Here is a 15705-nt window from a genome sequence, read left to right on the forward strand (position 1 = left end):
GGCCAGCTAAGGCTATATAATGAGAACCTGTCTCAAATAAAATAAGAAAAACATGACAGTTTATTTATGCTGGAGCGATGGTTGAGCAGTTAAGAGCATATATTGTTCTTTGGAAGGACTGATATTCCCAGCATCCAAACCAGGCAGGTTCCAACTGCCTTTAACTCCAGATCTAGGGCTCTCTTACCTCTGACCTCCCACAGAATGTACATGGGCATTACACTTGAACAGGTGGAAGGAAAGGAGGGGAGAGAGATATGTCAAGATGTTACAGTTTTTAAGTTGAGTCCTTTGACCCTGAACACAGTTGTTCGATATACTGAGCAGCAATAATTGCTTCCAAGAAACACAGTAGATCAAGAAAAAAGGAGGCCATGGCAGAAACGATATATGTGGAGCTCTGAATATGTTGGAACCTAAAGGGATGGAGAACTTCCCTTTAAAGTCTGGAGAGTAACGTCAGAGTGAGGGGAGAAGAAAGAAGTGGAAAGGACAGGAGAGAAAAGGAGAGAGGAGAAGAAGAGAAACAGATTGAGATGCAGAAGAGGGGGCGCCTCAGAGCATGGAGCTCGGTCCTGGTTAGGACCATAAATGGGGGTTGTTGCTGCAGGGAGGTGTGGCCTGATCGCTGACTGTGGGATTTTAAGTGACTACTGTGTTTTAGGGGCAGACCCATGTTCTAACAAAAGTTGAAATCAAGATCGCCTGTTTGTTACGTATTACTTTGCCCAGCCAAAACTTGGTGTTCTGTCTTAAACAAACCATATTGCTGCTACCATAAGTCCCTCTTTCGCATTTCTTTCTTTAATCCCAAGTTAGTTTGATAATTACCTTTTGTATCTGCACTTTGGTTAGGATGGGCTTGGACGACACAGTTTCTTAGAAGCAGAAGGGGTGGGGACAAAACAAGAGCAGGTAGGCAGTGGCAAAGACTGTATTGTAGTCTCACAATACACACATAAATATATCAAATCACCGATGGAGGCTGACAGCTAGACCAGTAGATACATGGGATTGATTAGCTAATGTGGAATCGGCAGCATTAGGAAAATAAACTATCAAGAAGCTAAAAACACATAGCACAATCATCATATTAAAGTTGGCGTGTTCTGAGAACAAGGTAAAAAAAAAACACAACCTAAATAAGATCAGAAAGTGAAGTGAGTGCCCATAGGCTGCTATTTTCCTTGTTTCAGGGGCTGATGAGTAGAAAGGTAAATGCCCTTGCAAATGAACATTTCTTACTTCTAATGAAATAAAGCCAGAGAACCCTGAAGTTTCTTAGCAGATCTCAGTCCAGCTCCAGTTGAGAACATTTGCAGCAGGGCTTTTGTCCAGAGAACAGATTGTATCAACTCTCCTCTCCCCTTAGGCTCCAGTAGGATGTAACTGTGTCTTCCTTTGATGCAGAACTTTCTTTCCCTGGGGATTCCTAAGGAGGGGAGGAGAGCATGAGGAGGCAAAGCCAGAGAAGAGAGAAGAGGGGCTGAGCAAGCTGGGGCCCTCAGAACTCACCTTCAGTTCCCAGTGTCTCTAAGATTGGCTTCCTGCGCCTTTAATAGTTCTTTTGCTCCTCGAGTTCGGTAGTTTTCTAAACACTTGAATTTCTTTTAAACTAGTAATTTCTTCATTTCTTGGGTTGCTTTTAATTCCTATTAGGCTGGCTATTTTTAATCTTTTGATTGCCTATAATTGGAACTTGGAGTATGTAAAAAAATAAGTGAATAGACCATTCCGGAATATCAGCTGTTCCCCATTTCCCCAAGTGCACGCAGCTCTCCAGGTAGAATGATAACTGTAAAGTCAGCTACTAATTAGCCTTTTTCCCCAGCAAATGCTTCCTTTCCTCAAGTTTTATTTCCCATTTTAGTCTTTTCTCCCCTTCTTTCCTAAAACTGTTTATGTGATCTGATGGGATTTTTTTTGGATTATATTTCTGTGTGGCTAACAAGAGTGGTGGTTTCCTTGCTCTCGCCCTGAAGTATTTAGTTCCTCCCATGGAATACTAGGAGTATTATCTCACAAGAGTTTGGGGTGTCATGAGGCAGCCTAGTATTTAAAAGATTACCCTTAAGTATGTTTTCTTGCACACATGGAATTTTTTTTCCAATTTAGGCAGGAAGTATGCCACCTCAGGACTTCCCTTTGAGGCCACTGAGGGTCCTAGGAGGTTCCCTTACCACCTGCACCCTGTAGGACTGGAAAGTTCATATGCCTCTTCAGTGTTTCTAGGATTAGTTGCTCGGAGAATTTCTATACTAAGAGGAGCCAGTAAACAGAAGAGACAGAAGCCAATGCTAAGCCAGAAGAGTGGTGGAGAAGAGACGGAAAGATGGCAGACTAAGACTGTGCCTACCACTCTGCAATGAGGGTCCTCTAGCGACCTGTTTTAGAATAACGTACCAGACTGCTGACTAAAGAGGAGGTCCAGGCCCCAGGAAGAACTTCTCATGTACCTGGGAAGGCAGCACAGCCCCTGGATGCATGGTACTAGGTGCCGACAGGTGAGCAGCTGTGTGAAGTAGATGCTCCCGTGAGTCACGTGGGATGGCAGAAACACTGAATCCCAGCCTGGACTCCAGTGGGAATGCATTCTTCTCTACACAAATAAAAGTGACTTACGTCAGGGGTTATACTGAATAACACAGTCATCATTAAATTCCTTCTTGATAGCTGCAGAACGAACGGAAGTTATAAAACTAATGTCTAATGTATTTAAGCACATCTGTTGATGAGGATTTGTAATGAGTAGGTTACCTTGAAGTCAAGAAACCTTTGCTGTAGGTTCAGATGCTCCTGGTTAACATTCTTAACTTTTGGTCGCCGGGAGACCATGATCTGCTAAGTTAATATACCCCAAACCTAATAGTCAGAAGGGTGTTAGCTCAGGTACAGGGGTCAAAGGTTACAGTTACTAAGGAAACCAAGGTCTAAGATAATTTAGACTGTATTTGGAACATACTAAAAGTACATAATCATGAAATTTTGATCACTTTTAAAAACTCTTCAACTAGGTGTGGCGTTTCGGTTCACTTGGGTTCACACAGTTCAGTTTGATAGGTAAGCTCTGTCAGCTGTAAAGAAAAGGTAATCTGCACTCGGGAGACAGGGCCAAGCAGATCTCTGAACTCAAGGGCAGCGCAGTCTTTCAGGCCAGCCAAGGCTACATAGTGAGGCCTTGCCTCAGGAAAACACCGTTTTGAAAGAAAAAAAAATCTTTTTATAGCTGTCCTTCTAAAAAGTGGAAAAACCACATGTTACAGTTTGGCGAAACATGTGAAAGACTAGTTTGTTTTTCTTTTTTTTAAAGGAGAAATGGAATCTTTGGTAAAAGGTAGTAGTATCCGATGTGGGAATGTATGCTTCAGTACTTATGCAAAGCACTGCTGAGTGGTTACTGCTAAATCCTGAGTGGTGACACAGGATGGGTTTGAACTGTGTTGGAGCTGTCTCTATGGGTGGTAGGTTGGTTAAAAACTGGCGTTTCCATCGCTAAATGCTGTCTGATGTGCTCCCGTGACCGCAGCACGTCCTAGTCACTGCAGGCAGTGCGTTAAGAGGACTATGCTTCCCTTTTTGAACTTTGTGTTTTCTGATCTTGACTTCAAACACCTTTTTCTTTTTTTGTCCTCCCCCTAAGCACTGTTTTTTGCTTTGCCTTCCATGTCAGCTTTATACCAGGTAATCAGGCAGATGCTACACTTTTGAGACAAGAATTTTGGTCTTCCAAGATGAGTGATACATTTATATGTATATATACATACATATATATGTATATATATGTAAACACATACATGTGACATAAATATCCCCCCCCCATACTCTGAAGAATGCTGTGCAGTACAGTAAGCTGTAACCGCGAGCTGCCATGGTGAATACCGTGTTCTGTAATGTGCTCTGTTGCAGGAGCCTTTGGCATAATTTACCAGTTTACAGGATGTGTTCCACGTTTTATCACAAAACCAGCTCGGAGAGTTAGGTTTTGTCCAGCTGTCGATGTATGTATGTGAGACAAGGCTAATCTGTGACGTCTGCTAGATGGGATGTCTTCTGTGCATTCCTATGAGTTGGTTGGTATTTTATCCCATCTGTAAGTCTTAGAGTATCTGTACTAGGAGAAATCGCCATTAATCCATAAAATTCCATGTTTTACTGACATTACTTCTCCCCCTCTTTTGAATTATGGGAGACTCAGTGCCATCCTGTGACTCTGTGGTCTTTACTTTAGTATCATAGATAATTTTTTGCTGTATCCATTTTAATATGTTTTTATATTTTAAGTGTACCCTTTAATTCTAAGTTCCTACAATGAGTATCATGTGTGTATGTCATAAACATAGAGATTTAGAAAGTACTTTATACCGGCTTATTTTTTCTAAATTTTATGTGTACGTATGTTTGGCTACATGTCTGTCTGTGCACCACCTAAGTTCCTGGTGCCCGCAGAGACCAGCACAGGGCATCAGACTCCCTAGAACTGTAGTTACAGATGGTTGTGAACTACTGTGTGGGTACTGGTAGTTGAACCTGGGTCCTCTGGAAGTGCTAGCAGGCAGCGCTCTTAAGTACTTGGCCATCTCTGTACCCTCTGCTTTTCTTTAGAAGTACTGGAAAGCGAGTTTTGAGGAGAGAAGTAAGAAAAAGGTGCTTTATAGTTGCTCACACCTGGAAGAATGTTTAAAAACCTGAAAGAATATTCAAGAAAGCCACATAAACTCCCCAAAAGGGAACTGAATATTGTTGGGTAAAATGGGTGGGAAACATTGGGGCTTTTAATCATGAGGTATTAGACATAAGTGTAGAAGGAGCGGTGGGCTGTTTCCCGCCACCTGGCTCCTGGCTAGCTTTATCCGAAATAATTACACAGAAACTGTATTCTTTTAAACACTGCTTGGCCCATTAGTTTCAGCCTCTTATTGGCTAACTCTCACATCTTGATTAACCCATTTCTAATAATCTGTGTAGCACCATGAGGTGGTGGCTTACCGGGAGGACTCTAACCTGCGGCTGTCTCGGAGAGGAGAGTCATGGCGACTGCCTGCCTCTGCTTTCCTTCTCCCACAATTCTGTTCTGTCTACTCCACCTACCTAAGGGTTGGCCTATCAAAAAGGCCAAGGCAGTTTCTTTATTAACCAATGAAAGTAACACAGACAGTTAACCCTCCTCCATCACATAAGTTATACTTTGAAAATGAAAATAAAGGAACGGAAACCAATTCAGCCTGTATCACAGACCTCCATGGTCAGCTTGGTAAAGCGTTGTCACTCTGGGATAGCTGGCTGCCTAGCAACCATAGGCTATGGCAGGAGCAAATAGAAATGGAACCAAGCGAAAATATTTGTTGTATTTACTTAGAAGCAATTTGTAGTTTCTTAGATCAAATTGGAAGTTAAAATCTTGCTACTTTTTGGTTTGCTTTTAGTTGACGCTGATGAAATTAAAAGGCTAGGAAAGAGATTCAAGAAGCTTGACTTGGACAATTCCGGTTCTTTGAGTGTGGAAGAGTTCATGTCTCTGCCCGAGCTCCAGCAGAACCCTTTAGTGCAGCGAGTCATAGACATCTTCGACACGGACGGGAACGGAGAGGTGGACTTCAAAGGTAAAGGGCGTTTTGTTTTTAAAGGTGTCTTAGCACACTCTACACAAGAATGAAACTAGTTGTTTTTTTTTAAGTGTCTATTTTTGGTGATTTTATAATTAAAGTTTATGCTAAAACTTGAAAATCTGTTATGTAGATTTAATTACCCTTTACTTTTTGCTTCATAAATTGCCAAAGTGTGTCTTAAGAGTATAGTCTACCACAAAAAGGGAATTTAATATTTCCTGTTTTAAGAAAAATCATTCTCATTTAAGGAGAGCTTAACAATATTAAAAACTATATTTTTTCCTTTATCTTACCTTTTTTAAAATTTTATTTTAATGAGACCTGTGCTGGTCAATTTTGGTAGTCCATGCGTCCTTCATTTCAGCCCGATACCGAGGAATCTTTTGTGCAAGTATTGATCAACTGATGTACCATTGTACATTTGATCTTAAACTTTTTAAAATACACATTTAGCTAGAATTGTCAATGTTCTTGTTTTGGTTTTTTTTTTTTGTGTGAATTATTGTTTACCAGATTGTAAGTAAATAATTTTTCTAGAAATTTCTAACAGTACTTTTACATGTTTTGGAATGGAAACATATGTGGTGATATTTTGTTTGTAATCTAAAACATAAAGCTTGTGTGAAAATTAGAGAAGCAGAACAGTCAGCTACTAGCTCTTACCTCTACCTCAGACTGAAAGGGCAGTCAGTCCTGTCTCCGTGAATCCGCAGACTGAATGCTCTCTGTGAAACCACAGGCTGCATCCTCAGACTGCTCTGAGCTCCTGTCTCCTCCCGCCTTATAGTCCTCTCTCCACCCAGCCATATCACTCCTGTCTCCACCTCCCAAGTGCGGGGGAGTAAAGACTGTGATCCCAAGTGCTGGGATCATTTTTGTGTGAGCTCTGTTTCTCTTTAAGTAGACAGATTCAATCTTGTGTAGCCCAGGGTGTCCACAGAGATCCCTCTGCCTCTGTCGCCCAAGTGCTGAAATTAAGGTGTGTGCCACCATTGCCTGGCCTCTATAGCTACCAGTGGCTTAGCTGTGTACTTCGCTCTTCAGGGAAGCTTTGTTAGTTACATTATAAACAGAGTATCACTACAAACCTAAATGCTTTTTTGTTTTGCTAAAATAATGTACAGTGTTTTTCTTGTCATGGTCTAAAGAAAACTGGTTAAATAAATATCCGTAAAGAGTGTTTTTGAGTGTTAATGGCTTTACAGGCCTTAACATATAACTCAAATGAAATTAAAAGTTTAAATAAAAAAATGAAACCTTGTGTTTGGAAGCTTTAGAATTGACATACTGATTTTTCAGCACTACTCTTTTGATTTGGTTTTTCAAGACAGGATTTCTCTGTTCACTACTTTGAATGTTTTGCACAAGAAATAACCCTTTGAATGTTGCTTTTCCTTATAAAAATTAAAAGTTGTGATTTGTAAACATTTTCAACTTTTATTTAGAATTCATTGAAGGAGTATCTCAGTTCAGTGTCAAAGGCGATAAGGAACAGAAGTTGAGGTGTAAGTATTCTCCCTTAAACTACCATTGCGTGTTGTGTCTTAGACTTCTGAAAAGCACTTACTATGTTTGCAGCTAGTAGTATATTTGAGTAGATGCTGTTTGTAGCAGTGTAGCTGGAAAGCAGATGTTTCTGAGAACAGGCACATCACGTGCTGTAAGTCGTACTGTACATGGGCAGTCTACACTCCATAGATCAACTTCTAATCAGTTAATGTTAAGTCAAACTGTGTATGTAGCTAGTATATTTTAAAAGGTGCCATCTTCATAGTAAAACTCTAGATAGTTGGTAATACAGCTTTTCATTTATAGTATTTGTATCTGCCTTATAATTGCATTGATTTGCCTGTTTCTTGTTTTTTTTTTAGTTGCTTTCCGTATCTATGACATGGATAAAGATGGCTATATTTCCAATGGGGAACTCTTCCAGGTGTTGAAGATGATGGTGGGGAATAACCTGAAAGATACACAGTTACAGCAGATTGTAGACAAGACCATCATAAATGCAGATAAGGACGGAGACGGGCGAATATCCTTTGAGGAATTCTGTGCTGTAAGTGCGAAGGCTGACTCTTCTGTTACTGTGTTCTAAAACCTTTCAAGGACCATTTACTAGACAATTTCGTAAGCATAATTTGATTTGAAATTCTGTTTCACCCAATTGCCTCACATTCAAATTTTGGAATATGTTGTTTTAACTGCTGGTAATTAAGAGATACTATTCTCAAGAATTAGTATACATAAGCACTCTGATAAAACGCTGCAGGAATGCAGTGGTGTGATTGGGGATGGGTGTCAGTGGGTGGAGGCTGGAAGTGTAGTGTCTACCTCATATGCTGTCCTTAGTTTTTGAACTCTTCTCCCACTGATCCTGAAGCTCACTATTTCTGCTAGACCAGCTGGCCAGCAGGCCCCAGGGGTCTCCTGTCTGTCTCACCACTGCTGACATTACAAATGCATGCCACCAGCCAGCCAGTGGACAGTGGATCTCAGCATTTGGGAGGCAGAGGCAGGTGGATCTCTGAGTTTAAGGCCAGCGTGATGTACAGAACCAGTTTCAGAACAGCCCAGGCTACTCAGAAAAACCATGTCTCGGACCCCCCACACACACACACAAAAAGAGCCAAAAAAAACCCAACAAATGCACGCTACCACACCCAGCTTCTTATGTGGGTTCTAACACAGAGCCTTACGCTTGCATGGCAAGCTTTTGACCAACATAGCCTTCTCTCTATGGTACCAGTGACTTATTTGCGGATAGGCCCTAGAAATCACAAGTGGGATATGTTTTTAAGATTTGTTTAAAGTCACCCATTGGGCTGAGCAGAAGGCTTAGTTGGAGAACACTTGCCTGCTACCATGCATGCAGCATCGGGTAAGTGCCCGCTCAGTACTGCAAGTAGCAACTAAAAGCATGTTTGAAAGTGCTTTGATGGGACTGGAGAGATGACTCAGAGGTTAAGAGCACTGACTGCTCTTCCAGAGGACCCAGGTTTAATTCCCAGCACCCACATGGCAGCTCACTTCTGTCTATAACTTCAGTGTCCGGGTTTCTGATACCCTCACACAGACGTGCATGTAGGCGAAACACCAATGAACTTTTTTTTTTTTTCAAAAACCAAAACAAAACAGTAAATTACGTGTTTTACAAACCTGGTCGCATGTCACCATTCAGGATGAGGATGATGACGGACGCAGCTTCCACTCGACTCTTCTTTCCACCCACAGATCCCAGCCTGAGATGTCTGCCCCCAGCGGGGTGGATCTTCCCACGCTCTTAGTGCTATCTCCGTACTCTGCTGTCTACCAGAGGCACACCCAGAAGCCCGTCTCAGGGCGAGTCTACACTCTGTCGGGTTAACAGCACAGCCTCACCTGTTGTCAGCTTGACACCCAAACGCATCATTTTAAAGCCACACCTTCTACCCCGTCCCCATAAGGTCATAACCATGTTATAATATAAAACGCATTCACTGTAACGTGACAAGTCAGAGAGAAGGACAGACAGACAAGACTGGGTAGCTTACGACACTGCATGGAGGCTTTCTGTAAGAACCAGACCCTCTCCCCCACACCCCCATCCTCTTAGAACCTGGAGTAGTCTTCTAGCTAGCTTCTTGTTGCTGACCAAAAGCAGCTTGGGAGAGGAAAAGTTACAGTGAAATCACTGGTGGAAGCAGGTCTGGATTTAGTTTGGTTTCTCTTCCTGTGATAAATACCCAACAGAACAAGCTAGGAGAGGAAAGGATTTATCTTACACTTCCACACTGTAGCCCATCATTAAAGGAGTCCAGGACAGGAGCTCCAGCCAGGAACCTGAGACCGTGGAAGAGCACTGTTTGCTGGCTTATTTTCTAGAACTTGCTCAGAACCACCTGCTGTGGGTGGGGGTGGGACTGCTGCCCAGTGTGCTGGGCCCTCCAACATCATTCGTGAATCAAGAAATGCTCCATCACACAGGCCAGTGTGATGGAGGCGTAGCTTAGTTGGGGTTTCTTCTTAGGTGTTTTTAGTGTGTATAATGAGCAAGGAAGCCAAGGCAGGAACTGAAGCTGAGAAAAGTGCTTCCAGGCTTCTTTTCAGCTCCCTTTCTTATGAGCCCAGGCCCATTTGCCCAGGGGTGGGAGTGTCTCCCTGCAGCATGCGCAGCCACTCTCTTGATCCACTTCATTCCAGCTCTACAGCTCTCCCTGGCAAAGCCTCCATGGTCCTCTCATCTAACATTCTAGGCTATCTGTTGAAATCTAGGATTCACCTTCAGGACTTCAGGCAATGATTTCCCGAGGTCTTAGCTATGCTACATCTCCCCTCAAGCCTTCAAAACCAGTAACACATAGATGACGCCATCCAGTTCTTCCAGCTTGAAACAGAGCCTGGCCCACTCCACCAGTTGCATCAGCTTCTTTGTGCTGACCCTGGGTAACAGTCCCGTGTGTAGTTGCTTAGAGGAACAGGGAACCCCCTCAGTTGGGCTGAGCTCAGTTCTTCAGCAGCTGCTGTAAAAATATTTGCACATTATCATGTTCAGTCTTGTGGAACCTACCCTGACACCTACAGTCAGATCCTCCAGGCAGAGGGTAGGAAGGAATGGTGGGAAGGAATGGTGGGGGTGGGGGATGGGTAGGGAGCAGGATATCTTTTCTGTGAAAGAAATGGGCCTGACCTTGTCACTAAGTTTACTCAGTCACCAGCATCTTTAAGTTGTAATCCACCTTGAAGGGAAATCAGGGCAGGCACTGATGCAGAGGCCACAGAGGAGCACCGCTTACTGTCTTGTCTTCCACGGTTTGCTCTCCTACCCAGTGCCCACCTGCCCAGGGCGGCACCATTCACACTGGCTTGGGCTCTCCCACATCAACCATTAATGTAGAAACTGTTCCCCAGGCTGACCCATAGGCAGTCTGATTCTGATGGAGGCATTTTCTTAGTTAAGGCTCCTCTTCCCAGATGTCACTAGCCTGACAAGTTGACAAAAGTTGGCGGGACAGTTGTTCTACGTACTAAAGACTTGTCTCTGTCTGTCGCAGGTTGTAGGTGGCCTAGATATCCACAAAAAGATGGTGGTAGATGTGTGACTCTTTGGAGAATACCATCCAACACTTTTGCTTTCTTCTCCATCTCTGAAGATCTGCTCAAGACGTCCAGCAATGCTCTCTGTGTATTTAAATGGAAGTATTTTTCTCTGTGAAGCCACATTTTCCAACATGAGCCTCATGAAGCCAACTAAGTGTTATTGAACTCCTACTCTCTCAATAACTCTGTGTAGCACTTTAAGGTTTGAAGGACAGCAACATGAAAAGAGCATATCAGCATGGTGGAGAAAGGGAAGGGGTTGGCTTTTTAATTTATTTTTCTTCATCTTTTATAACAAGAAAGTATCTATATATACATATGTAAATATTTATATATAGATATATGTAGCTTTCTATATATTTAGTAGGTTGGCTTTAATTTAATATACTTGATTCAGAAACAAAATGTTAGAGTACAAAAGTGCCAAGCAGAACATAAAACATCCTTCCTTTTATTTCACACAGTTTTATATGTAGATAGAGGATTGTACAATTTGCGCCAGGTATCAGGCCAGCTGTTTCCTTTCTCTGTGCTTTCTCCTTTGAGAGATTGATAAAGCATTTGTTAATGCCCTATTATTTACCTTAATTACATTTTTGTAACGAGTCTGTAACTTTATTTATATCTCTGATATATTTCCAGGGACCGCGTCTTATTGCTGAGCAGCGATTAGTCCATCTCGGTTGGAGGTCTAGTTCAGTGCTGTTGCCAAGAGTGGGCTCTTGTGTCCATAGAAGAACTGCATATGCTGTGGCTGCTTTGGGCTGATACTTTACAGCCGCTGTTATTTTTATTAGGTGTCCCTGAGTAATTGTAATTAGCAATTGTGATTTTATAAAGGCCAGGAGTTTTCTGAGGCAGTCATGACTTTTTAAAATGTATTATTTAGTGAAGAAAACCCAAAGTAATCATGTAATGGATTATCCTTGCTTCATTATACACAATGACTTTGTCACTAAACTCTGTATGAACCATGAATTTCCCTTCTGCATTTCAAAAGATGTATCAGTTAATCTTAAAAAAATAGTGATACTTTAATGAGCACATATTTATGTAAAATCCTGTTTGCTAATCTATATGCAGAGGAGAACAGATTTTGTTCAGATTTGTACTTTTAAAATTTCTTTGCCAGAAGGCAAGATAGCACATAAAGATTTTTGTTGTTTTGCCCACAGGATTAGTGATGGATAATGACATCATATTTGTGTGACATAAAAGTATGTCATGTTCTACCACGTGACGTTATCCCTTCTTTTTTCTGCAAAGGTACTATTGGCCGGAAGTAGACCATTCTGGGTTAGTTTTATATGAGTCTTCCCTATGTAGTTTTTCTATTAAAATTGGTTTTATAATCAAGAATGATAATCAAGAATGGTAAAGGGCGGGTTGAATCAAGGTGAAAGAATATTAAATTGAGCACACCTGCCTGCCACCGCTGTTCCTTCAACTGAGTGCTGCACACACCATGGGCTCTGTCTGTGAGAGAAAAATCCCGGTGCTTGGTGTCTTTGCATGACATGGAGTTTTGCATGTAGATCAATTTAAAAATGTACCTCTTGTTTACATAATTTGCATAATTTTAAAAGATGATGTTGCCAAACTTTGGAAATGTTAATAATACTCAAAATGAAAATCTCCACGACATGTAACTATTTCTTCCTCTGGATCAGTGCGTGGCTTCCAATCCCAGCCAGCGGTTTGGTCTGTCCCAGTGTCAACCGCCATGTGCTCTGCTTCAAGAGGGAACTAGGCTTTTGTGAATTTTTTTGTACATAATTATTTGTTACAAATATTTTAGCAAATGCTTTCTATATCTCTTGCTTGTGCATATCTTGGCTGGCGTTGTGGAAAAAAAAAATAGTGCGAACTATTTCCTTACTGGGGAATGAGGGTTTTTCTTTTTTAGTTTGTGTGAGGGAGGTGGGGAGGGCATGGTTTATGTTGAATGTTTAAATTTTCTTCTGCATGATACACGTCATGTTGTGAAATCTTTAGAGAACTTCATACTGTATGAGTAAGACAATAAAATATTTGAAACTTGCTTGGGTGTGTTCTGTCATCTCTTACATCTGTTACAGTTGATAGGCCGGCCCATGCTCTGGGGTTTACAAACTTTGATAAAGTGTTTTGTTGTTTTGAATCATAAGCTACAGGTGAAGGATCTGGAACAAACAAAATGCTGATATTATAAAGCCCCGTGACTCCGCTGACCTCCTTGACCTCTCACTTTCCTGGCCTGGGCCTATTAGTGCCTTAGGGGTTTGGTTTGCTTTTGTCCCACACCGGCGTACCGGCGTACCAACCTCGTTTCCGGTTGCCTTTATTGCCTTTAATACCTTGTTCACCTGTGTATGTGCTGGCTCAAAGGGGACTTCCTGGTGTAAAACGTAAATACTCTTTGGACTCCTTTACCGGGTTTCATTTCCTTTATTCCACAGCCTCCTCTTCCAAGCATATTTTGCCTTCCCTGGTTATAGAATAAAAACCAATGCTTTACACTGTAGTGATTTGCTTGTTTAGCAGATAAGTCCACTTTCAGAGTATCTGGATTTTGGTGTGTGATCATTATTTAGGAAATGAGCTAGTCGGCAGCTCCTGGATTATACATTTTGTAATTGCATTTAACTTCACACTAAACCAGACTGGTTACAGTCTTACAAATGCGGCTGTTTTATAACTTCTATTTTTGAAGACTTGTTTTTTCAGATGGAGTTTCTCTGTGTAGCCCCAGCTGTCATGGAACTTGTTTTGTAGACTAGACTGGCCTGGAACTCACAGATTCTCTCTGCCTCTGCCTTCCCAGTGCTGGGATGGATTAAAAGCCTGTGCCACCATGCCTGGCCTATTTTTGAAAGTACTGCAGAATTCTTAGCGTGTTTAGCACTGTAATTGGGTTGAGATACTCATGGTAGATAAATGAAGTCCCTTACCCAAATGAGTTGTGGGGTGTTGGGTGTTTTAACCCAGAACATTTATGTATTCACAGATTTTAGGATTTGTGTGCATTGAATAGTGGGCTCCGTACTAGAGAATCTGAAGAGAGAGAGTCTAAGAAAATGACTTCAGAATGAAATGGAAACTCTTAAAAAGTAGAAAATATTTGTAAACTATATAGAAAAATAGGGATTGATAATCAAACCTGAAGATCTACACAACAGCAATAAAACACCTAATTAAAATATGGGCAAAGGACTTGAATAGACAGTGTAGATGCACAAGGGGCCACTAAGCACAGGAAATGAGCTTCAGTAGCTCTGCTATTAAGGAAATGCAAGTGCAAGTCACAGATCCATCCATTTTACAAGCTTTAGACTATAACTTCTTCCTCTCCTCCAAAAGATAGAAAAACAGTATTAGAGAATTGGCCACCTCTTTAGTTACTACTGAACTCGGGCTCAGTTCGGGCAGTATTGCACCAGCTAAAGGCTGGCAGCAGTCCAAGTATTCTGGAAAGTATAAACACTGCCACAGGAAGAAAAAACCTGACATGTTTCCTAACATGGATAAACCCTGTTAAGTGAAATAGCTCCATTTTTATATTGATATAATAAAATTCCGAGAGACAAATGAATGGTTTGTGCCAAGAGCAACAGGAAGAAATGGAATTAGCATTAAAAAGTTAATAGAGCATCAGAATACAGAACATTGTGATGGTTGCACATTAAGTTACAGAGTTGCATTATCTCTAATTAACAATGATTAATGTGGAAAGCTGTATTTCAGAAAAGAATTTTACTTATTTAACATGCATTGGTGTTTTGCCATGGGTGTCAGGTCCCCTAAAACGAGTTACAGACAGGTGAGTGTCTGTACCTGAGTGCCTATACCTGGTTGAACCTGGGTCCTCTGGAAAAGCAGTCAATGAATGTTCTTAGTCATTGGGCCATCTCTCCAGCCCTCAAAAAGAATTTTTTAGTGTAGGATGTTTTAGAATGAGAGGTGTGGACAAGATGTTAAAAAGATTTACTTTCTGTGTAGTTCTCAGGATGTACAAAAGTGTTCACGTCTTGAGATGTTCATCTGTAGTCGTTAAAACGCCCCCACATTCCAAGTTCACATTGATGTAGAGCTGTAAGGCCTGTTGCAACCTTTCCCTTCCCCATCAGCTAAGCATCCAAATGAGAGTCTTTAAAGATTGGTTTCTTTGGCCAAATAAGTAAAACTTTCCTAAGACAAGTAAGTATTTTGTAGCTTTCAGAATGACTATAGATACTTTCAATAATGGAACAGTGTATTGCTCCAATAACATGGCTCTTGGAACAGTACAGTTGAGTCTGTCTCCACATGCTCAACAATTAACTTTCATCCCTATTACTGTTGCTAGGCAGACACAAGAGCTGGAGCCCCAATATAAGAATTACCAAGTTATACCATAGCTTTACCTAAGAAAATCAGTTCTCTTTTAACCCAGACAATGTAATAATAATTAAGTAATTATTGTGAAAGACACTGCAGATCCAAAATCAGCCTTCCAGTTAACAGTAGCAGGGCAGGGCCACAGAAACTGAGATTTCAGGTTGGCTGTGGTTTGCTATCACTGGAGATGTTAAGGGAGTGATTTGGTCCAGGTTAAACAACCAGCAAGATGAAGATGATCAAATTGCTTTTCATTCATTCATTCAAATTCCAAGAGTTCCTCTTTAGCATTGTCTCCTGATTGCATGGTGCTTCGGAAAGAGGAATACAAACACACTTCACTTTAACATAGAAGCTCACACTTAATCAGGCAAAAATTATGTTACTCTGTCTCAATTCCTTAGAATTAAACACTGACCATTATCCAGCCACCGATCACATTAGACATTTTAAAAGGCATTAAGGCCATAGACGTCATTTCCTGGAAAAGCACATGGCCGCGTCATCACTGTGCATATGTTTGTACCTTGTAAAGGCTCTATAGACTCCAGAATAGAGAATTCCCAACATATCCTCCTTTCAATGAGGTTTGGTAATACTAAATATTTTCTCCTTTGGTGGGACACTCCAGCAATTTCCTGTTAGTAGACAGTATATCCAAGGTACA

General features: G+C 41.3%; 1 protein-coding gene across 1 annotated transcript in view; it reads left to right on the top strand.

Moving 5' to 3' along the window:
- Positions 1 to 12723, top strand: part of Ppp3r1 (protein phosphatase 3 regulatory subunit B, alpha) — a 50677-nt gene extending 37954 nt beyond the window's left edge. The window contains exons 4-7 of the mRNA XM_085692237.2: positions 5424 to 5600; positions 7052 to 7111; positions 7478 to 7662; positions 10637 to 12723. Coding sequence (XP_085548363.2) covers positions 5424 to 5600; positions 7052 to 7111; positions 7478 to 7662; positions 10637 to 10684 — 470 coding nt within the window. The 3' untranslated portion in view covers positions 10685 to 12723. The remainder of the gene's footprint in view (positions 1 to 5423; positions 5601 to 7051; positions 7112 to 7477; positions 7663 to 10636) is intronic.
- The last annotated feature ends 2982 nt before the right edge of the window (positions 12724 to 15705 follow it).

This window comes from Myodes glareolus, chromosome 8 (genome assembly GCF_982192425.1).
Source record: "Myodes glareolus chromosome 8, mMyoGla1.1, whole genome shotgun sequence".
NCBI classification, from domain to species: Eukaryota; Metazoa; Chordata; class Mammalia; order Rodentia; family Cricetidae; genus Myodes; species Myodes glareolus.